General features: G+C 44.1%; 1 protein-coding gene across 6 annotated transcripts in view; it reads left to right on the plus strand.

Annotated features, from left to right (window-relative positions):
* The window catches only part of MARK1 (microtubule affinity regulating kinase 1), a 319041-nt gene that overhangs the window by 179278 nt on the left and 115095 nt on the right, over positions 1-24668 (plus strand). For 2 of the 6 annotated variants that reach the window (XM_072759556.1, XM_072759557.1), the window contains exon 1: positions 24187-24385. The exons of the other annotated variants lie outside the window; for them this stretch is intronic. In XM_072759556.1, the coding sequence (XP_072615657.1) occupies positions 24335-24385 (51 nt within the window). In that variant the 5' untranslated portion in view covers positions 24187-24334. Of the gene's footprint in view, positions 1-24186; positions 24386-24668 lie in introns of those variants that run through there. 6 annotated transcript variants of the gene reach the window in all.

Raw genomic sequence — 24668 nt, forward strand, 5'->3', positions numbered from 1 at the left:
CTTTGATACATAGGGTGCTGATAAATAATAGCAGATTTCCTCTACCAGCTAAGGCGATGAACAACTCATTGGGAAAGCCAGCATTTGTGACAGAGGCTGGAGAAAGAGTCTCTCTTCCCCTCGACTCACGTATTTGCCTTTTAAGAATGACATTTTGAACAACTTTCTCACCTATATGATCTGGTTCCTAATTCATCCCTTGATGGGAGAACAGAAGATTGATGCCACAGACTGGCGAGGCCATATCCTGGGGACATTTGGAGTCTTTTGATGCCCTGAAAGTTAATCTTTCTCACAAGACTGCCTCTGTCATTGGCTAATACTTGCACTACAGAGCACTTTTATCTTGTTGCCCTATGGTATAAAATGTGGTTCTAGATGATCATAAAATTGGTTTAAATGCAATTATTTCAAGACTAGTTAATGGACATTTATTATTTAACAGTGCCTTTAAGGTCATTTGCAGCCAGGAAGGAAAAGCTACCTTCTCCATCCTCTCTACTTCACTAAGAAATGTTACGTTCATTACTAAACATACTCGCTAATGACTTTGGCTTATTTGTTAATTTGGGACTTTAGTTTCTTGATAAAACAGTGGTGCAATTATTTGGATACCTTAGTTGGTAGCAAAGGGTTTTGTAAAGAGAAATCTCTCACTCTCATTACAGCACTGTTTCTGAAAGGTTATAAGCTGCTATTTAGAGGTGTTCCTAGATTTCTCCCCACATGAATTCATCTTTCAAGGTACCCTCCTCAAGGTTATTATCTCGCCCAGGCAGAGACTGCTATTATAGAGAGCCAGGGAGCTTTCTCCTATTCACTAGTGACCTCTAAGATGTCTTCACCAATTATCGTTTCGATTCCAGTCTGTCGAAAGCCACTGCCGGTAAAATCTATAACGGTTGTTCCAGCTGGACTCATGTTTGATTCGACAGCAGTTCAGCCCTCCCAACTGTTAGGAAGTCCCAGGGAGTGTTTACAACATCAGCCTTCAGATGGCTGCTCAGCTCAGGGTGCTCTGTTTTCTCAAATGTAGGCTGGGCAGGAGACCAGGGCTTTGAGGGAGGGAGAAGGAAGGTGGCATCTAATGAAATTCCATTTTAGATCTCAGGAGGTGGAAAGGCTCTAGGAGTTTAATTAGGCTGCCGTCATCGTCAGGCTTCATTCTGACATAGTGAAGCGACCCTGAAATCTTTCAGCTCTCTGCAGCAGCAGGACACCCACCCATGGACCTCATCCAGAGCACAGCCCATTAGAACAAGAAGGGACCCCAAAGGGTATTGACTCGGGTACTCTCTTCCCTCACACCCTTCCCCCGAAGAAACAGAGAGAGAAGTGATGCAAGGTCAGTCTGTTTGTGCAACTGCCAAGTCTCAGAATGTGGGACATGGTTCTGGCCCTCTACAGCTGCCAGCCTGGTAGAGGAAACAGAGCAGCCGACCAGTCCCTCTTCTGACCTGGGTAATAAGTGCTATTAAGGAAGCTTGACTGGGGCCCTGCAAGCACGGAGGAGGGCATTTAAATGTGACTGTGGAGCAGGTCGCTGAATTGCTTCTTGGCGGAGCTCATTTTGAGGGATGAATTAGGATCATCTGGTAGGAAGGGAGAGCCTGAGGGGAGGAAAACTCAACTTCCACATCCAGCAGTTACTCTTATGATCTCAGACTAAAATCTCTCCTTAAAGTATGTGGCAGGAAAGCCTTATGCCGAGGGCACACAGGATAGCAAGGCCATCTTCCTTTCTCAGACCTTTCTGACCTCGGACCCCTTCAGTCTTCAGCAGGCAAGAAGACTTGGGGAGGAACCATTCATGATGGTGCTTGTCAAGAGCAGCAGGCCCTGGGAATCTGATGATGTTTGTTTTTGTATTCGAAGTGACAGGTGAGAACAAGTGCTCTCCATGGTCTTCTGCCCTGAAAATCAGAAGACTTTGCAAACTGGGGATTTCTCTGATTGCACTGGGCTTTTGCACAAGCTGGAAACATGTGTGCCTGCTTCAACCACCAGCTGTCTACAACAAGATCAAGGTCCTTTTCTCAGATGTATGGGCTCTATATTGTTATAGCTTATTTATTAGTTATTAATGTATACCAAGTATCTTTTTGGACCATATACTGCACTAGAAACAAATATACAAAGATGACAGGGTTACAGTCCCTAAGACCCATAGAGTTCAGCAGAAGAGAGTGGCAAGAAAATCAATGATGACAAGGACAGTGTCATAAATCTCATGATAAAAGCATGCATTGAATGGACATGGATGAGGCTGGCCGGGTGGGAGCAGTCAGAGAGGGATTCCCAGAGAAGACTATCCTTGAGCAGAGATTTTGAAGGAGAAAGAGGAATTAAATGCATGAATATGTGTGTTTGGCTCTTATGTGTGGGTGGAAGGGATATGGTTAGAAGTCTTCCGAACATACCGATTTTGCTAGGCCACTTTTCAAATACTCTGAATATAATTCTAGCTACTTAGCACTTAAAAAAATAATCCCAGAAGGATTATATTTATCTTTTAGTTTTAAAGTTAAATACCAATGAAACTTGGTTTCCTCGGGATGCCTGGGTGGCTCAGCAGTTGAGCATCTGCCTTCGGCTCGGGTATGATCCTGGGATCTGGGATGGAGTCCCGCATCAGGCTCCTTACAGGGAGCCTGCTTCTCCCTCTGACTCTCTCTCTCTCTCTCTCTCTCTCTCTCTCTGTCTTTCATTAATAAATGAAATCTTATTTTTTAAAAAAAGAAACTTGGTTTCCTTATACAGTAACTTTTTAGGATAATTTTATAGTTGGAGGAGATGCTAGAGTGTGTTTACTCACACTCCTCTTGTTGCCCAAGTTTCATATGCAACATCCCTGAGAAAGAACTTTTCAGGCATTCTCACATATTTTACTGATAATAAAGTAAAAATATAGAAAGAGTTTGGTAGATTTGAAATTCATCTTTATATCCAAAGGAACATTAAGCATGAAGGGTTAAGAGCATGGATCTAGAACCAAATTGTCTGGTTTCAAATGCTGATACTATGACTTTCTAGATGTTGACCTTGAGCAAATGACAGCCTCTATTACTTCATCTCATCACCTCTAAAATAGAGTAATAGCATATCCACTCTATGGGATAATCTTTGAAGTAGATTTAACACAGTACCTGGCACAGAGTAAATGCACAATAAGTTGTATACACATAATAACCAACTATCATCTATCTATCTACCGACCTATCTATCTTACAAAAACCCAATCCCTTCGCCCATCTTAAATACACAGCAGGATCACCTATAGTTCCTCTCCTTACGCTTAAATTCACATTTGCTCTCACTGAGGTCATGATGAAGCCTCAGTTGAAAAGCACAAAAATAAGCTTCATTAAGAAAAAGATAACACTACTTATATGCTTTCCTAATAGTTTATGCTGCAGGAAATGAATACCTTTTGGGAGATGAATTGTAAAACTGGGAACCTGAACTCTATAAGGAAATTGCAGGGTTGATGTACAAGGAGGGCTTTATTTTGCCCTTTCTGCGTCCCAGTCCGTGCTCTTTTCAAGGACTAAGTGACCGATAATGCACATGTCATTGACAAGCTGTATGGCAGCAGTGAGATGTATGGGCAGGCTGATGAGGACATAATAATTGTCTTGTCACTCCCTAGTGCTCACATAAAAACTTGCTGACATTCTGGCCGACCTTTATCATATCTGAGTTTTCTCCTCTCCACTCCCAACACAGATATAAGGATGGATCAATATTCATGTCAACCAAACTGCAATTTGATTAGCACTGTGTTAGGATCTAGAGGGGACACAAAAGTCTCAGATGAAATCATGTAAGCACAACACAAGTAAGTACATGATTCATTCCTATTATGTTGACTTAACAGTAGCTATGGTCCCTGGGGAAAGAAAAATAGTAATGTGAGTTACAATAACCAGAGAAGATTTCAAGAAGTTGGATTTAAGATTTAAGATTAGGTGTTTGAGGGTCAGAAAAAATGATTTAAAGTTGAACAAGGATAAGAAAGTAGACCTCCTAATAGAGTGCTCACTCGCATATGGTGTTGGTCATGCTGTTCCTGGTCAAGGCGGATTAAAATATTTATCCCAGTCTTTAGATGTTGAGGGGTTCCACACTGACAATAATGTTTGATCTCTTATGACCACATTGAATGACTTCAACGCAGGCATGAAGCCAAGGAGGAAATGAGGGGGCGAGCAAAAGTGTAAGAGCAACCTCAGCATGAGGATCACAGCAAGAGAGCTACAGGATGAAGCTTGGCTAATCTGGAGTGCAGAGTTTTCTGTTGGGGGTATGCGCATTATTCACAAATTGTATTTGGAGGCTAGAGCCTCTTCAGAGAGGAAAGGAGGTAGTACCTGAGTAAATGAATTCTGTGAACAAATCACCATCCTTTTCTCAGACTCTATCATGGGCTGTGGAAAGCTAGGGTGATACAGAGGGAGACGTTGTGAACTTAGTCTTATTGAAGGGAAGGGTACATCATATAAGACCTATACCAGCTAGAGATGATGAATAATGGTCAAGAGAAAAGAGAAGGTAAGAGAGAGAGAAGGGAGGACAAAATAGGAAGGAGGAGAAAGTAGGTAAGGAAGAGAGACTGGGGTAAGGGTTGGGGGAGAGGAGGTAGAGTGGATTTTTCATCTGCTGGCCTTCATGGTCTCTGGGTAAATTGATTTAAAGGCTCAGGCCTGCAGATGATTGATAGGTATGTTTGTTAAATGATTTCATTACTGTTTCCTTATGTTTGGAATACTTCATTTAATCAAAAGGTAAATTAACTCAGGAAAATTGTTCTGTTGGGTGATTCAAACTCATATACCTCCACTAATAAAACTTCACAGATGTTAACACTTCCCAATATTTGCTCCAGATCTTTTTTCTTTTTAAAGAAAGTATTCATTGTACAAGATGTCTTGACCTCTCCTCTGAGCTCCAGATTCATCTGCAAATTGGATATCTCCAAATGGAGGTCTCACAGGCACTTCAAACTCACTGTGTTCAATTGTACTCGTTACCTTCATCCTAAAATCTGCTTCTCTTCCAGTATTCCCTTTACTAAGTAAGGAGGACACCATCAATTCTAATGGTCCATAAGCTTGTTTCATACACTTTACCTGCCCTGCCATCACTTTGGCCATGAATGCACAGGCTGGTGCATCCATCCTCCCTTTCACCCTTTTTCAAGTGAGTCTTTGTAACCATAGAAACAATTTTGGTCTCCAACCTTAAGCAGATAATGGGATATCATTGTAGTTGTTATAACTACAATAATACTAACGTATTATTCTCCGAAACCTTGTTGTTTCTCTACATATTTTGAAGGGTATTGTGAAGTGTATTTCAGGCAACAGCAGCTTAGATCAAGGATCTTGGTATCTTTTTCCTATATTCTTCCTATATTTTCAGAGAAAAGGGCAGGAATACAAACCTGATCAGTCCCTGTTAGCTTCAAGTCCAAAAAGAAGATTTCACCCCAAGGTCCTATCATCACATTGTCATTTTGCATCCCTTCTAGGTCCTAGCACAGTGCCAGTCAAGGAGAAATGATTTGAAGATTGAGAGATGCTTCTAAGGCATATTGTTTTCTGTGTCTATTGTGTGGAGCATTTGACTAACATTTTCTGGCATGTAATTTCCTATCCCTATAATACTTTCCTTTCTTCAACCCTACCCTCCTATATCAGATGTCGTTTTATTTAAATGTCTTCCCTGACTCTCCCCACTGCCTTTGACCCACTAGGGTTGGGAGCCATTCTGTATGTGTCCATGGAGAACACTCCCCACCTTCACGTTGGAATCCCTACAATGCTGTACAATGTCTGCTTCTTTGATTGCCTCCTCAACTAGAAGACAGCCTCTGGGAGGGCAGGGCCATGCATGTTCTGTTCACCATTGATCTCCCAGGGCCTACCAGAAGCTCTTGCACTTAGCAAGCACTCAGCAGGTACTTGGAGATTGTATTAAGGCTTTTCAACAACTCTCAGATCCCTTCTACCTTTACCCCCCTTCCATTCTACCTATACCTCTGATGCTGGCCAGCCTTTCATCATCTCACATGTAGATTATGACAAAACCTTTACCCACCTGCCCTCCTCAAAATCCTCATTCTCCCAAATCATCACATACACCAATGACAGATTCTTTTTTTTTTTTTTTAAGATTTTGTTTATTTATTCATGAGAGACACAGAGAGAGAGAGAGAGAGAGAGAGAGAGGCAGAGACACAGGCAGAGGAGATCCTGGATCCTGGATCTCCAGGATCAGGCCCTGGGCCGAAGGTGGTGCTAAACCGCTGAACCACCTGGGCTGCACGCCGCCCCCCCCCCCCCAGTTTTAAAGATTTTGTTCCAATGACAGATTCTTATGCTCGTACTCTTTCTGCAGCTTCCTTGAAAAGAGTCTGTAATGTTTTTCTATCATCTATTAGATTAAGTTCAAAGTCCTTTCATCATTCCAAGATTTATGTTCCAAGCTTACCTAAGCATACAAACTCAGGTAATATCTATCCCCAAATATAACCTTTTCTCCCTAGACAGGCTGATTTCCTTACTAATCTCTTATACATGCTAACATTATTAGACTTGCCTTGCTTACTCTTTGCTGTTTCCCCCAACTGCCTTCTCTTGTCTCCCTTCTAACCCTTCTCATCTTTCAAAGCTCAAGCCCAAGCTCACCTCCATGAAGACTTCTTTCAACCATTAGGACTCCTTGATTTGTTTCAAATTTCATTGACAATTTCTTCAATTCAAATTTAAGATGCTTGAAGTCAAGAATTGTGCCTTGGAATAGTGTATCAGCACCTGCCCTATCATATTAGATTGATTGGTATGTTATTCTTAAGCCTGTTGACTGATTGATATACCAGAGAACCAGTCCCAGGTATTCAGACATACAAAAAAGTCATACAAGAATGGATTAAGGTACTTAAATTTAAATACTTTCAAATTAAGTGTTACCCTGTTACCCAATGGAGTAAGTAGAAGCCCCATACACCTCAACGGCATCCCAGTAACTATTTCTTAATGGAAACACAAGAATTGCAAATTGTGACATTTGTTGTGGGTCCCAAGTGTGGAGGAGGGGGAGGTGGACATGGGGATGCCGACTGGTGTTGTTATACAATCAAGGCTTGCTGAAAGTGCCCTCCACCCTCTATCACTAAGGAAACTGAGGAAGGACTTTTATTGATGGCAGGGCTTGTGAAAAGAATGAATCACAAATCCTGCCCTCTGGGCACTTGAATTCAGTAGGGGCGATAGAGGAACACACAAATAACTATAATCCAAACATCGTGTGTTAGGTCTAATAGGTGTATATGTAAAGATAAACTACAGAACATTCCAAGGTCTTGGTCTGGGATACTAACACAAAATGGAAAGTCAGGAGGAAAAGAGGCAATTGTGAGGAACAAAGATGCCACATTTGGTTCTGCACCCATTTGAGGTTAAGACATTTAAGTGGAAATGGTGGGAGATCATATAAGAGTGGCCTGGTGGGAACGTAATTTGGCGAGTTGGAAGCACAGAGGTACCAACAACCGAAGCACATGGAGAAGTCACCCAGAGGTTCTGGGTGCGTTTTCCTACGTGTTATTTTTTCATCGCTAAATCGATGTTAATAATACTTGATTTCCACTCCATATGAAGCTCTGAGAATTAGTCTTAGATCTTGCAAGTGCTTTGTTTATCCTATACTGGTCAAAGGAGTGGGCTTTCATCTGGCTGCTAAACAGTTCCTGGGATGCTTTGATAGAGGGGAAGGGCAGGAGGTGCCTTCCCCCCAAACCCCCACCCCACCCAACACACTCAGGGTGCCCCGGCTGAAGGGATGTGGTGCCCCGCCTACCTGCGACCCTGCACGGGGGAGGGGTGCAGGGCACCCACAGAGGCCACACACTTGGGAGTTGCCTGAAATGATCCAGCCGTTGTCATTACACAGTTGTTCTTTCAAACCACCAAACTGTAGACCAAAGCATCCTGGAACCTAATTAAGAAAGTTCGAATCAACTCATATCAGCATCATAATAGTTAGCTCAAGGGCTGGTAATGCCTTGGTCTATTTATACTGGGGTGCTTTTGTTTAAAACACTTTTATATAAGATGCCTCATATGTATACCTACATCCACTCTGGCTAGATACAGCTGCCCTTCTGTGAGCGCTTTCTAGATGTGCAGCCCAGGATGGGAGCTTTATAGACACAAGGCTGGCTTCGTAGGTGTGCAGCTGCACAAGACCCTAGGCTCAGAAAGACCCCCACTTGCCCTAATGCTCTGAATCACTTCTGAACTAGGTGCCCTTGCATTTTCATTTTGCTCTGGGCCCTGCGTATCCCCTCGTGGGTACACGCACTGTTTCCTGTAAGGCTGACAGCTGCCTCATGCGGTAGGATACTGGATGCCGTTTCACAGATAGGGAAACTGAGGCTCACAGAGTAACTTGCCAGGATCCTCCATGCCCTCAAGCTGGTCTTGCCCTGCTGGTCTGTGTGACTCCCAAGCCTTTGTTCTCAGCCTGTGCTGAGATGAGTATTCATCTGAGGGTGCTGGGGGCCTCCCCCCATCATACCCCCAGCCGAGCATGTGCACCTGCAGAATTCTCATAAGCAGGCTCTGTGGACAGGGCCTGGGAATATGCATTTTTGCTCACTGCCCACGTGATCCTTGTATACACTCACGCCTAAGGAGGAAAGCTGTACCTCAGTGGCTGGCAACTCTTTTTGACTCGGCCTGTGTACAAAATACATTTCGTACCAAGACGCAGTACACACACACACGACAAAGACGTCACAAAAGAGCCTTTACCTTACCACAGGTGAGGCCCTGGTGAGGATTTCATTCTGTTCTAATTTCTTTTTTTTAATGCTCATTGTGATTCATGGTCTAGATCACAACTCGTACTTTGGAAAACATAATGTCCAGATGCACAGGAAATATTACCGAAGGCTTGAGTCTAACACTGTAAGAAATCGAAGTAGAAAAGGAGCTACTCTTGCATTTAGGGCTGCTTAGAGGTTTGAAACTTCTCTTTAGGCGATTCTTAAAAATCTGATTAAAACGAAGGCCCTATGTTACAGAACAATTTACGTATATGCATCGTTTCACATATCTTTCCAGGGAGTCTCTGGATCTCCGTCTTCCTCAGGCTCCAAATAAACATCCTTAATTTAATTGTAGCTCTATGCAGAAGCAAGAGTAAAAGGGTGAGCAACCTCCCATCCTTACGTCATTGGGGCGGGGCTTGAAGTCCCAGCTGTTTATTTCCTTTTAGTCTCAAGGTCATAAAGATTGATGCCCATTGGCTGTTCTTTATTCTCTAGTTATCTGATATCATGGGAATGCAGTCATTAGAGAAAAATGTTTGCCAAGGACTAAGGATGGCTGACCCGAAGGATATTTCCTTTTTTGAGTAGGCAGCGGTCATTATCATGGTGGCAGAGCATCTGCAGAGGTCACCAAAAGCAAAGGGTGAGAAGAAGAAAAGACTTCTATGGTCCCTGACTCAGGTGGGCCCCACTGGTTCTGGACCAAGAACTGGGATGTGGAGGATCTAGCATTTTCCCTGAGTGTGTTGGACTCTAAGCACAACCACAGTGCATTTCAGGAATCCCTGACATAGTCCAAGAGTGGTGTTGAGACTTTGGAGCTGCTTGGGCAAGCCTAGAATATTTCGCTTTCTTTACAAGAAGGCTATGCCTCTTCCCAGTGATTGAAGAACTACTTGGTGGCAATTTGGGACTTCAAGTGAAGAAAATGCCTGGGGAGATGCTGTCTCTGAACCCCAACACTAAACTACGGACTCATCCATGGAGAGTCATGCTGTCAACATTAATGAAGAAGTGTGTTTGGGTGGGCACACGTAGGAGTGGTGCAAGGAGAGCTTGAGGGAAGCGCTGTAGAGTAGTGCTTTCAAAGTGTGGTCCTTCCACACCCTGGCACCAAACCTCAGATTGTTCATTGTCCTTTGGCGATGAGCTAAGTACAAACTGACAGTGCTCAGAACCATGTAGAATTTGGGGTACCTGGGTGGCTCAATGGTTGAGCATCTGCCTTTGGTTCAGGTAGTAATCCTAGAGTCCTGGGATTGAATCCCACATTGGGCTCTCTGCAGAGGACCTGCTTCTCCCTCTGCCTATGTCTCTGCCTCTCTCTCTGTGTCTCTCGTGAATTAAAAATAAAATCTTAAAAAAAAAAGACACATAGAATTAGAGTGATTTTATGTCTATTGAAAAACAAAAAATAAAAGTTTAAACTTTTGTATGTCTATGTTTACATTTATTTATTTATTTTTGTTTAAATTTTTAAACTTTTCTATGAATTTATTTTCACTGTATTTTATTAAAATGACAGTTTTTGACAGATTTGAAATTTGGGGGAAGAAAACCTGGCCCCTTAGCGTGATAGTTTGAGAAGCATTGTTCTAGAGCAAAATACACATGTTCAGAAGCCTGGGAGAGTAATTCAAAGACTAGAGCAATGACTCCTCCCTCAGAGTTGAGCCATATATAAGTGAATACAATTTTCAGTGGCATTTTGGTTGCCATGTGGGAGGGCTGGGGAGAACGATCAACGCTCTATTCTGAGGACTTGTGACATCACAGAGGTTTTGTATTTTTACCATAAACAGGAGGGAGTACTCTCATGCCTGTATTTATACAAGTATATTTATTTATATTTGTATTTCACAAGGACTTTGAATACATTTTATAAGCATTTACTGGGAAGTGAAAATTACTATCTCCATTCATTTTACTTTATTTTAAAAGATTTTATTTATTTATTTATGAGGAACACACAGAGAGAGGCAGAGACATAGAGGGAGAAGCAGGCTCCCTGCAGGGCACCCGAGGCAGGACTCGATCCCAGGACCCTGGGATCACGACCTGAGCCAAAGGCAGATGCTCAACCACTGAGTATTTAAAAGGTAAAGAAATCGAGGCACAGAAAATAAGCATCAGTAAAATATGCTGAAAGCAGCAATCAGAGCCAAAGTTCCAACCATCCCCTCCACCTGGTATGGCCAGCTCCCACTTCCTCCCCAGAGGAGATTCTGGGAGCGGGGTAGGGATTGTGTTCATTTATTGTTTGTTGGTAAAAGGTCTTGCTATCACAAATAAATGTGTCTATAAAAATAACAGGCAGCAAAGCAAACATGTCTCTTCAGTAATGCATTAAAGTATCTCACCAAAATGAGTTGCCACATGTTGAACTGCAAAACATTTTTTTCAGTACAAATAGTTGTGGTATTATTTTGGGAAAGAATGTCAGAAAACACACAATAATACATTTCAACTATAAATTAACATTGTATTCCGCACTCAGGGAAATAGAAAGTTTTGTGACTTTTCTTTTTTTGGGTCTGTGGACCCAAGGGAGTGAGGCTGCTAGAATTCAGAGCAGACCAAAGACAAGGAGAATTGAACAGTCCCACTGGGAGAAAACTATTAAGGAACTGGAAAAAGCAAGCTGAGGTTCCCAGCATTATTTTAAAGCTGTCTCAGCAGAGGCTCGTGGTTCTATTCGGGGACAGACAACTTTTCACATATAAGTATACTGAGTTGAGTCCTTAAATGTTTTTGGATGTGAATGGTTCTTTTGGATTGCTTAAGACTTTGTGGCCATCAAGCAAACCTACATGTCATCTCCTGTCCACAGCGTGTTCCTTCTTGCCTCCACGCATTTGTCATTACATTCTCTTCAGAGGATGGCTGATTCACAATTCTTCACTTACATGGGTCCTTTTGTCTTTTAAAAATACAGCTGAAAGCTCTGCTTCCCAGACATTCTTTTTTCGAATTAACCCCATGTAACTCTGACCCATTTAGTTGTTTCCTCATGGCTCCAATAGATGCATTCTGTACTGTATTTCTACACAGTTGTTTTTCTTTATAGGTGCCTTTGGCTTTGTGGAATGTGTGTGTGTGTGTGTGTGTGAGATTCTGCTGGCATCACAGTGTGGTGGAGTCTCACATATTCTATAACTGTGTGACTTTGGGCAGCTTCCATTGGATTATTGTGGAGATGAAGCAAAATGATGTATAGGAACTGCAGAGTGCTCAGTAGGTGTTAAATAATAGGAGACTTCAATGGTGTGTGTGTCTGTGTGATTCTAGTACAAGGCTTAGTATGTGAGATTGTGAGATCTCACTTCCTGACTGCTGATTGTTGTTGTTGCAGTGGCTGTTGGGGTTGCTTGATAGAAATGGCCCACATTTACTCTTCTGAGATGAATAGATGGTCATTCAAACTGACGCTGGCCTTCAGGACACCCCTCATCCTTCACTAACTACTTACCCTCTTGGGTAGGTGATGATGAGGTTAGTGAAGCTTACACAGCTTGAGGTCATTGTCTCCTTCCCCAGCATTTCTAGGGTATAATCACCGGTGAGAAGGAGGGGGAGGAGGAAGAGGAGGATGGTGAAGACAAAGATGAAGACGAAGAAGAAGGAGGAGGAGAAGAAACAATAAATAACATTATCAAGAGACAACTGCAATGCTTAGAACTGTTTTCTGCATTTTACGTGTATTCATTTCATTCATCCTCAGAACAACTTTGTGAGAGGGACTAGAACAGAAATTATGGGACCCGGGCAAGTCCCATTGTTTAACAATCATTCATAATTTCAGGGTGGTGAAAGCAGGGCATTAAACCAAGCACGGGGCTCTTAGGAGTGTAGGGCACTGGCTGACCCCATGGGTCACGAACCCACAAAGCCAGCCCTGCCTACCACCAAGGTACTGTGGTTCCTAATTGGGACAGTTTATTTCTTTTTGTCCCATTGCCAAAGAGGACCAAATCGTTCCTAAATCTTTAGGTTGGCCCACCCTTGCCATCATTTCCTCAGTGCACTGACTGAGGCATTTTCTCAAACTTCCACAGACTTTAACTGCTAAGCAATTCTAGGTGGGATTTCTGTGTGGTGTGGTGTCTATAAGTGTGCACTGAGTCAATACACAGCATCATTTCCAGCATGATCATTGCTTAAGCAATCTGACCTCCTCCCACTCAGAGAAAAAAACCAATGCCTTTAACAATATACTTAGCCTGAGAGCTCTCTCCCAATCATCATCTGGGCAGCTTCCCCCCATTTCTGCATATGGGTGTCCTCCTGTATTACCTGCTTACACACACACACACACACACACACACACACAGCCTCCAGGCTATAAGTTACATCTTTTTATTATTTCTTTCCTAATTCTAGTTTGCCCTTGGTTTTCACTCTAAACTGATTTCATCCATATAAAAACATCAAATAAGCTACATAATGCAGTTTGACCTGAATCTTGCCTCTAGGGCCAGACCTGATTTTATTTCACATTTATAGCAAATCAATTCACAATAGCTATTCACAAATTTTTCTGTCCTTAACTCTCACCCCCGTGTCTCAGGTGGACTTATGTTCTCATACTCGGAAGGCTGACAATGGTTTTTAGGAAGGGTAAAATGGAGCAGAGATGAGAGCCTGGATAGGGGAACCAATGATCCTTAGGTAGATGTCCAGGTTGTACATGTGAGAGACTCATAGATGAATGAAAGGAGGCCAGGGTTCAGGGTTGGAAGGCCCAGGTTTGTCACAAAATATATGCTACTAGGCAATTATTTCACCTTTTAAGGCTTGGTTTCTTCTTTGGGGAATAAACTAAGAATATTTGTCTGCTTACCAGACTTTTAGCATGGATTACAAGAGATAATATAGACAAAAGCTTTAGAAAATGCATGTAAGTATAGGCTCCTTTAAAAAAAATTATTTATCTATTCATGAGAGACACAGAGAGAGAGGCAGAGACACAGGCAGAGGTAGAAGCAGGTTCCTTGCAGAGGACCTGATGTGGGACTTGATCCCAGGACCCTGGGATCATGACCTTAGCCAAAGGCAAACTCTCAACCATTGAGCCACCCAGGTGTCCCAACATATTCTCCTTGTAATATAGTTTATCTTTGTTTATTTTTGTTGAGATATAACATGACATTATATTAGTTTCAGTTATACTATATAATTATTTGTTTTTGTATACATTGGGGAATTGATCATCGCAATAAGAGACTAGTTAACATTCATCATACATAGTGACAAATTTTTTCTTCTTGTGATGAGAACTTTTAAGATCTACTGCCTGGCAACTTTCAAATATGCAATGTAGTATTATTAACTATAGTCACCATGTTGTACCATGACTCCATCCCATGACATTTATTTTATAATGGAAATTTGTACCTTTTGATTCCACCCACTTTACCCCCTGGGCCCTGCTCCCAGCACCTGGCAACCGTCAATCTGTTCTCCATATCTATGAGCTTGGTTTTGGTTGTTTGATTTTTGATTTAATTTTTGTTTTGTTTTAAATTCTATATGTGAAGGAGATCATAAGGTATTTGTCATTCTTGTCTGGCTTATTTCACTTGGCATAATGCCATCGAGTTTCATCCATGTTGTTGCTAGTGGCAGGATTTCTTTCTTTTTTTATGTCTGAATAATATTCCTTTGTGTGTGTGTGTGTGTATTTTCCTTTATTCATTCATCTGAAACAACTTCAGTTGTTTCAATATCTTGGCTCTGAAAAATTGTGTCGCAATGAATGTGGGGGTGTATATTTCTTTGCAATTAGTGTTTTCATTTTCTTCGGATAAATGCCCAGACATGGAATTGCTGAATCATATGGTAGTTCTATTTTTAATTTTCTCAGGAACCTCCATGCTGTTTTCCACCAATTTACATTGCCACCAAGAACACACATCCTTGCCAATGCTGTTATTTCTTGTCTTTTTGATAACAGCAATTCTAGCAGGTGTGGGGTGACGTCTCATTGTGGTTTTGATTTGGACATCCCTGATTAGTAGTGATGTTGAGCACCTTTTCATGTACCTGTTGGCCAGTAAATCTTGGCTCTTAATGAAATTGATGATGATATGTACTAATGCTCCTCTTTGAAGTTTCTTTTTCACTTTTGTCTGCCTCTAGGGACCTTTGGACACTTAACAATTAACACTAAATTTTTTTCCTTAACTCCTCATGTCATTCTATCAAGATGCATGTTCCTTAACTGCATGAGCCACATGACCATGTGTGGAAGTGATTATTAAACAATGAAAGCCTCTGTTAAAATAGTTACTTTTCAAGGTTTTTTTTTTTTTTAAAGATTTCATTTATTTATTCATGAGAGACACAGAGAGACAGAGACACAGACAGAGGAAGAAGCAGGCTCCCTGCAGAGAGCCTGTGATGCAGGACTCCATCTCAGGACTCAGGGATCACGCCCTGAGCCAAAGGCAGATACTCAAAGGCTGAGCCACCCAGGTGTCCCACTTTTCAAGGTTTTGTGCTTATTGTAGAGAGCCTGTCATCTTTCAATGTTTTAAGTACTTCTTTAAAGCACGACCCACCTTGATGAAGGCAAGAAAATATTCTTGCCACTTTTACATTCTTAATTTTTGATAAAAATGTGAGATTAATTTAATCATTTATACTACTTATCAAAGTTCATTTGGAGTCTTTGTTAAAAATAAACCCCCAAAAGACAAAGACGTACCACCTCTGAGAATACACAAAACATGTGCCATAGGCTCTGTAGACCATTATAAAAGAGAAGCTCCAGAAACATAACATAATATCACAATATACTTTCTCAGTGATCACTGGAAATGTACAGCTCAACTTCTGCAATTTAAGTTTTGCTGTATTTATGCAAAAATTAATTGCAACAGGCTAGTGCCAGACCTTGTGCATAGCTCCTCCCAGACTAGCATTAAGCACATAGTAGGTGTTCAAAAATATGCAGTTGATTTGTGGCTTAGTGTTAGGTGGGATTAAGGTTTGATCTGACACAGCAGACAGCAAAAGAATAGTTAAAAATATTACAAAGGAAATACATTTTTTTTTTTACATATAAGTAAACCCAGATTCTAGCCATGGTAATCTGAGATGCATATTCCATGATTTAAATACTTTTTAAAAGAGATGTTTATAACTTTAGGAATTTGGATCCTTGCTTTAGAATGAGAAAAAGAGGATATTGGCAAATAGTGGAAAAAGTTAATCTGGGAGCCTTGTCAATTGAGCAACTAAGCAATGTGTGGCAAATGCCCAAGGGGTGACAATGGAGAGCCAGTTTGGAAAGATCAAGGGACACTTAACCTGGATCCTTCACTAATGAGTAGCAGAATACAAAGGTTGTCTGAAAGAAATTGGGGGTCTGAAAACCTACAATCAAATTCAGAGAAATTATGAAATCTCTGTTTCATTCTTCAATTACTGTTAATTGAGTAACTCCCATTTCTAGGCACTATAGCAGGCCTTGGAGATAAGAGCACTGGGAAGACAGCTCCCAGGGCCTCTCTCAGTATTATGAGAGCTCTGCAGGAAAAGTGGAATATTCCACCCAAGTGAGTAACAGGGAGCTTAAGTTTTATAGGACAGACAGAAAAGAAATTTTCCAAAACCATTTTTTTTCCTGAAAAAAAAAAAATCACTAAAATGATTATAAATATAGATTCCTCTCTATTACATGGTCCTTGCTGAACTACCAAAATATTGACAGTTGGTCTGGGGTTAATGGAAATAGGAAGCAAACTAGCAGTGATTGAAGGTAAAGTAGTTCATAATGACGAAATGTAGAAGGTATACTGGTGTCAATATAATAAAGCTCGGATAATATTACAGAATGTAGATCCAGTACAAGTCACCCGGTCAGGAAGGCATCTTTATTATGGTTTTAAAGTACCCAACCTACTTGTGGAACCAGTTGAAGCTGTTTATATAAAAGCTTATTGGAGAAAGGCCAATATATTAAGAGAGAAAGCAATTACCTGTGGATTGGAGAAAAGACCTAGCGACTGCAATTCATTACTTAAAAAAAAATTAAATCTGGGTGCTTATGTTTGTTAAAGGAGAAAAATAACCAACGCAGAACATAAAATGTTATTTGTATTATGGGGGCCTCTGGTTTTGAACTGCCTAGACACTGAAAGTGCTTACCAAAATGTAAACTTCATGTGGGTGGGGACTTGTCTATGTCGTCTACTGCTCTTTCTGAAGAGCTAAGAATAGTGCCAGGCATTAGCAGGGCTCAATATTTTTAAGTGAATGGATGAGTAAAAAGCAAAGTAACAAATGGTGTCAGTGTTGCTGTTGGAACGGAAGAAAATCATCAAAATGTATATCGTGTAGCACTTAATGCAGAAACAATTTGAAGAGATTAAATAAACTACAATTATGAAAAGAAATTTATAAAACTGATGTTTTAACACTAACAAAATAGGTACAAAAATATAAGATAAGAGGACAGTTCACTCAGTATGTTGCTGTCCACGAAATCAGATAATCAAATTACAAAGTTGTTTAAAAGGGTGTTGATTGCATTATGCTCAATTTGCAGATGCAAATATCAAGGGAAAGAACCCAACTCTTACTTTAGGGTGGTTCCCATAGGACTTTCAAAGGATTGTTTTGCTTCCCGTGTGACATTGCAAAACTGTAGTTTGGAAGGTACAGCAAAGTGGGTGTATGCACACCTATATGAGTCTCTACGTAACCAGTGTCCTTTTATTCGAACATGATACTGGTAATGCTGATTTTTATCTGCATTTTTTCAATGTTGCCAAAGACCAATGTGTAACTCACCACCGGTAATCACTTCCACGTGTCTTGTCCTTTGTTTTGCTGTCCCAATTTGCACTGCCAGGTGATGCTGTAATGCTCAGTCCGCTGAAAGGCTCTTGCTTAGGAGGAAGAGCCACCTGATTCCTCTTGACTCCTCCTGGGGCTGATGGGCCAGCTGTGGCACTCCTTCACCTTGAATTTTTTCACCTACCTATGAAGTGCTTTCTCCTGACTGAGTCCTTGCTGTCACTGCACCTTGGCCTCCTGACTGAGTCCTTGCTGTCACTGCACCTTGGCTTATGCAGATACTCATTTAAAAAGACTGTTTTATTGAAATAGCACTGATTGGCAACTCCTACGTATGGATAAAAACGAATGATTCCAGTAAAATCATAGGGTAATAGGGTAATAAAATTAGCAGTCCTGTGTGAAGCTGTTACTTCACAACAGACAGAACAGAGTCACTGCTACCCAGCCAATAACACTTATTGGGAAGATATTTTATATACTGTGTGACCTCTTATCTGCTCTGATAGCCCATAGGTGGAAACTTTTGTGATTCTCCTATACTCTGTTTTCAATTCCTACATGATGCTTCTTAGGATTCAAGAGCATGCAGAAAGGCAGGAAAATTTACAGCATAGAACAAGTCAATAAAAGTCGTTTAGGAAACCGGGTACCTACTAATTGCTATGCACTGTGCTAGGCCCTGGGCAAAGAGAGCTAAGTAAACTATATTCCCAAATCATGGGAATAAAAGGCACAACTTAGGGCATATAGTCAATGATACAGAAAAGCGTTGTGTGGGTGACAGATGGTAGCTACACTTGTGGTGAGCATAGCATACAGAAAGGTTGACTCACTACCTGTACACCTGAAACTAATGTAACATTTTATGTCAACTATGCTCAAATACAATTAAAAAAAAAAAAAGGCATGTTCCCTTCCTTGACCTAGCTCACAGTTGGATGGGGCACCAGCCGGGTACACAGAGCCAGGAGAGTACCAGCAGAAGGATGTTCACAGTTTGGAGGTGGTGCCAAGTGATTAATTAACTCTGTAGGTGTAGGGAGGGGCAGGGATGTCATGGAAGCCTTCCAAGAGAAGGTTCTTAAAGGCCAAATCTGAGTCCATCAGAGATAAAAGAGGGGAGGACATTCCCAGAAGAGAGAACGGATGACACAGAAGTGCAGAGGAGTCAAGCAATGTGGTGTGTTCCGGGAATTCCAGTGTGCTGTTGCCCAGCCTAGAGTGCTTGGGGGATGGCAAGAGGTTAAATACTGCGAAGACCGAGACGATGTTTGTGAGATGTGGAGCCCAACCTAAACTCCCCCTGAGATGACTGGGGTTTGACGTGGACAGCCATAAAGGCAAGCCTAGAGTGTAGAATCACAGGACTCTTCAAACCTTCTATGACCATATAGACAATGGAAAAGGCAGCAGCTTTATAGAGTTTTTAAGATCAAATCCATCTTTTCTCTTGAGGTCCATTTCCATTTCAGTGAGTCTACATTTTATGGGTTGACGGTTGACATGCGATCAAAATTCACCTTGTTAACCACAGGAGAACAATCAGGACCTTTGATTTATTTATTTATTTATTTATTTATTTATTTATTTATTTATTTATTTAAGAATGGATTGTTCTTTTCCTGGTGGACATTAACCATGTTTCTCTTTAGCTGGGACAACTCTTTGTTACCTTACAGAGCTGCTCTGTGGGTTAAAGGAAAGACTGTAGATAGCCTTGTATCCTAGTGAAACAAAGTAGGTTCTCAATAGTAAATACCTGTTGATTGGCCAAGTCTATCAGATATTAGATACATTTAGAGCATGTGATATAAGAAATGTACAGTGTTATGAATTTATTAAAAACTCTGGCAAATCTGTCATATTGGATAAATTCTTTGTTTACAAAAGACTGTAATCTGTTAATGCTCATTTGTACGAATGCACCATATTTTTCATTGAGCTCTGTAAAAACATGAACTGCTGGTAACTATTAGGTGAAGAATATTTCCTTTGAACTGTATAGTGCTTGGCATGTGGTAGGGTGGTACTTAATATAATGTTTGTTGGGTCCAAGGGGGGAATTTTTAATTTAATAGTTTCTAATCGACACTTTGGATTCTTCAGCAACTAAACCTGTTTATTTTCCATTTTTGCTTTATAGAGAAGTGTTGTCCAAAAGAGATATGATTTAAGTCACATATGTAATTTTATATTTTTCAGTATTCACATTTGGAAAAGTAGAAAGAAACACATGAAATGAATTTTTTTAAAGATTTTATTTAGGGGATCCCTGGGTGGCTCAGTGGTTTAGCTCCTGCCTTTGGCCCAGAGCGCAATCCTGGAGTCCCAGGATCGAGTCCCACATCGGGCTCCTGGTGTGGAGCCTGCTTCTCCCTCCTCCTGTGTCTCTGCCTCTCTCTGTGTCTATCATAAATAAATAAATAAAATCTTAAAAAAAAAGTAAATATTTTATTTATTTATTCGTGAGACACACACACGCACACACACAGAGAGAGAGAGAGAGAGAGAGAGGCAGAGACACAGGCAGAGGGAGAAGCAGGCTCCATGCAGGGAGCCCGATGTGGGACTCGATCCCAGGACTCCAGGATCACCCCCTGGGCCGAAGGCAGGCGCTAAATTGCTGAGCCACCCAGGGTTCCCCTAAAAAAATTTTTTTTAAAAAGAAATACTTGAGCTGCATTTAGATTTCAGAATATTTGATTGAGGGACCCCTGGGTGGCTCAGTTGGTTAAGTGTCCAACTCTTGGTTTCCACTCAGGTAGTGATCTCAGGGTTGGGAGATTGAGATGAAGCCCTGCATGGGGCTCTGTGCTGAGTGAGGAGTTGGCTTGAAGATTCTCTTCCTCTGCCCCATCCCCCCTCATGCATGTACTCTCTCCCTCTTTCTAAAATAAATAAATAAAATCTTTTTTTTTTAAAGTATTTAGTTGAAAGGGCAGGTTTGTATATCCAAGTGTTTTCTTAAAGATTTAAAATTCACCAATAACTGAATCAAATATGTTTTTAAATTATTTAAAATTAATTACAAGGGAAATCAAATAATAATTCAGTTCCCTAGCCACTTTAGTGACATATCAAGAGTTCAATAGCCATGTGTAGCTGATATCTACTGTATAGGACTGTATAGTTCTGGAAAATTGCACCCCGTAAGGCTGCTGATGGACAATGCTCTTTTAGCACATTTCAGTGGAGGTTTAGAATCTTATAGATCCTTATTTTTCTTTTGCTTTCTCAGTACTTCTAACTTTTTTTCTGGAACCTTTTCAGGTATTAGGGCACCTGAGGTCAGAAACCTCTAAATTAAAGGTTGGTTAATAATCCTAAAGAAAATTACTTAAAGCCTTAAAATATTCCTTTTGTCATTTCCTCATAGTGACAGGCACAAGGAGCTATATTCAGTGACACAAGAAAATTTTGCTCATGAGCATTCTCATTATTAAGGACTGTACCTAAATAAATTGTAATCTATCCACAATACTCCCTCCTGCCAGCTTAGGGGGAGGATAATCCATATAGGTGCACACACTCAATGCCTCAATGACTTTTTTCTAACCTACGCTAAATGGATTTTCATCATATACCAAGCCTAAAATTGTAGGCAGGAATAAGGATTATTTGAATGCCGTTTGGGGGGTATAGCACGGTTTTCTAGTCTATTTTGGTAGCCAGCATTATGGACTTGAGTTATTGACCCGATAAGACTCCCTTTGAATGTAGTGCCACTGTTAAAAAAAAGCTGTCTTTATGGATTGATTTTACTTATCTTTTTTAAGATTTTACTTATCTGACAGAGCACAAGCAGAGGGAGCAGCAGGCAGAAGGAGAGGGAGAAGCAGGTTCCCTTCAGAGCAGAGAGCCTGATGCAGGGCTGGATCCCAGGAACCTCGGATCATGACCTGAGCCGAAGGCAGGTGCTTAACCAACTGAGCCACCCTCCTGGTGTCCTACAGATTGATTTTAAAAATAGTAAGTATCCCTTACTATTACTATATAATTTTCGGTAAGTTTCAATATACAGTTCAATATAGCAAACATAGCTAAGGGATTTGCCCATGACTTTTAACATACGCTTTAAAGTCTTGCAAGACACTGTGCCAGAATCTTGGCCTCTCCTTTGAGCTCTGTCTCTAATTAGCCATTAAACCTTACAGGTATAAAGAACCTTATGGAGGTGGACCTGTGGGTATCGTAACTGGCACGTGATTGAACAGAACCACGTACTCCAGTTATCTTTTTCTATACACCATCAACCTGGTACATCTATGATCTTAAAGAAGTCAGACACATGGACTTTTTTTTTTTTTTTTAACATGGAAATAAGTGTCTATCTGAGCTAATACCAGGATAAAGACAGGATACTATGTGAATGGACATCGAAAAGCAAACTCCAAGCTAGCAGTTGAAGGAATGATTCCTATTCCAATGGGGTTGAGCGCTGTTTCACAGATTCTTGTTTATTCCCATGTTGACACAGGGACTATCGAAACACAAGGTCCTCCAGTGGCTGCAGCAGTCAACGGTGCTGCTGACACTGCATCAGCAACCCCTATAGGCAGCAGTGGCTCTAGTTGATCAGGAAAGTACAGGCTTCTGCCCTGGCAACTTCAGTACATCTTGGTGATTCAGGATCTCCGCAGAGGGACTGTGCAAGCTTGGCATTCTCAGTTATACACCATAATTCAGGATGCAGCCTTACAGTTCCAAAGCCTCAATCTTATTTGAGTAGTGGTGAGAACACCAAAGGGATCTTGTGATTTTTATTTGCTTTGCGAAATTGAGAAGTGTTTACAAGACACACTGCTACAGAAATAAATACATAGATGGTGTTCAAGAGGTGAATATTTACCAGATGATTGCTTTTTTTTTTTTTTTTTTTTATCCTCAGAGTATCTTTGTATTTGCTATTTTGGGTCTTTTCGGAACATGTTTTAAGGGTCAAGTGTTAAATTTGCAGAAACAACCTTTAATGAGTCAGGATAAAAACCATCTGGTGCAGGGATTCTTCAAATGGATGAACTTCAGGAGAGAGGGGGGGTAACTTCCCATCATCTTAAGATTCCCATCGGAGGCTTGGGGAAGCAGCTCAGAAATTGGGATGTACCTCTTTTCTATCTATTGCCCCTTTTACCTTTCTGCCCAGCCTTGCAAGGAAGCAAAAGAGAAATACTGGAAAGAAGAATAGAGAGATGATAAGGGTTGGTTTTTTAAAAATCAGTTATTTATTTTTTTGGTCCTAGAGGCTGAGTGTGCAAAATGTAAGCTCCCAGATAAGGCAGGGAGAAGTGGCAGTGCCTCTTCAAGGGCTCCCGGGCCCTGGACAGCGCCTTGCGCGGGGATGTCTAAGGATATAAAAGTGGCAGGTGGGCGGAAGGGTGAGGAAGCCACCTGGAGGGGGAGGAGGGGCTGGGCCAGAGTCTAAGGCAGCTCTCCACCCTCCCCAAAGCAGCTCGCCTCGGTGACACTTCCTTGTGTCCCAGGAAGTGACGATCCGTCAGTGTAGACGTCGGGACTCCGGGGCTCAGCGCCCCGGGGGTGCTGCGGTGGGCGCCGGGCCCCCCCCAGCGCCGCCCGCTCCCCGCTCCCCGCTCCCCGCTCCCCGCTCCCGCGGCGGCGGCGGCTGCCCGGCCCGAGCATGTGCACCCCGCGGGGGCTGCGGGCGCCTCCGGGGCCGGGGGGGCGGCTCTGCGCCGTGGGCCCGACTACTGGGGCGCCCCCGAGCCCCGGGGCGACGCGCACCGAGAGGGGCCCGACAGCTCGGGCGCGGCGGCGGGGAGCGCAGGGTCGGCCCGGGGACGGTCCCGAGGTGCGACGCCCCCGCCCTCGCCGCCGCGACGGACAAAGGGGCGGCCCCCGCCCGCGGCCCCCACACACGAGCACAAACACAGCCCGCGGGGGCCCCGGGCGGCCGAGCTCTCCCGGAGGCGGGGGCGCGGCGGGGGCGCGGCGGGGCGGGCGGCGGCGGGCGGCGGGCGGCGCGCGCGCGCGCGGGGAGGGCGGGGAGGGCGGGGCGGCCCCGCATCCCTAATGAGGGAATGAATGGCGAGGCCCCTCGGCTGGCGCCCGCCCACCCGCCGCCGGCCGCCCAGTGCCTCGGGCCGCCGCGCGCCGCGCCCGCCGCTCCGCGCGCTGCCGGCTCGGGCCGCTCCTCCGGCGGCGGCGGGGAGGGCGGCGGGGAGCGCGGCGGGGAGCGCGCCGAGCAGCCGGGACGGGCGCGCCGGGAGCACGGGCGCCGCCGCCGCTGGGCCCCGGGCGCGTGGCTGCGGCTCGGCCGGGCGGCGCCGCACACCTGCGGGGGGCGCGGGGCGGCGCCGCCGGGGCCGCGGCTCCCCGGGCGCGCCGGGCGGGCTCTTGCGGGGCGAGCTCCCCGCCCGCCCCTTCCCCGCCTCCCGCTCCCCCCGCCCCTCGGCGCCGCATCCCGCCCGCCCCGCCGCCCGGCCCGCGCCCGGCGGCCGCCCTCGCCCGGAGCCCGCCCTCGCTGCCGCCCGCGTCCCCCGCCGGCGCCGCCGCGGGAGGCGGCTCCCCCTCCCCTGCCTCCGCGGCCTCCGCCCGCCCGCCGCGGCCGCTTGTTGCACCGCCCCGCGGCCTGCGGGAGCCGCTCGGCCCGCGCCCCGCGCCCCCTTCCGCTCGCCGCGGGCCCCGCGCCCCGGCCCGGCCGGCGAGACCCCGGCCCGACCCCGCCGCCCGCTCAAGATGTCGGCGCGGACGCCATTGCCGACGGTGAACGAGCGGGACACGGAGAACGTGAGTAGCCGGGGCCGCCCCCCACCCCACCCCACCCCACCCCACCCCACCCCCGGGGGGAGCGGCGGGGCCGAGCCGCGAGCCGCGAGCCGCGAGCCCCGAGCCGCGAGCCCCGAGCCCCGAGCGCGCCGCGGCGCCGCCTGCACCTGGAGCCCCGCGCCCCGCGCAGCCCCCGCGGCGCATCCAGCCGCGTCCGCGCCGCCGGCCGCCCGCAGGGCGAGGGCGCGGGCATCCCGGCCCCGGCCCCGGCCCTGCCCCCGGCCCTGCCCCCGGCCCCCGGCCC

The sequence above is a fragment of the Vulpes vulpes genome, chromosome 5 (assembly GCF_048418805.1).
Source record: "Vulpes vulpes isolate BD-2025 chromosome 5, VulVul3, whole genome shotgun sequence".
NCBI classification, from domain to species: domain Eukaryota; kingdom Metazoa; phylum Chordata; class Mammalia; order Carnivora; family Canidae; genus Vulpes; species Vulpes vulpes.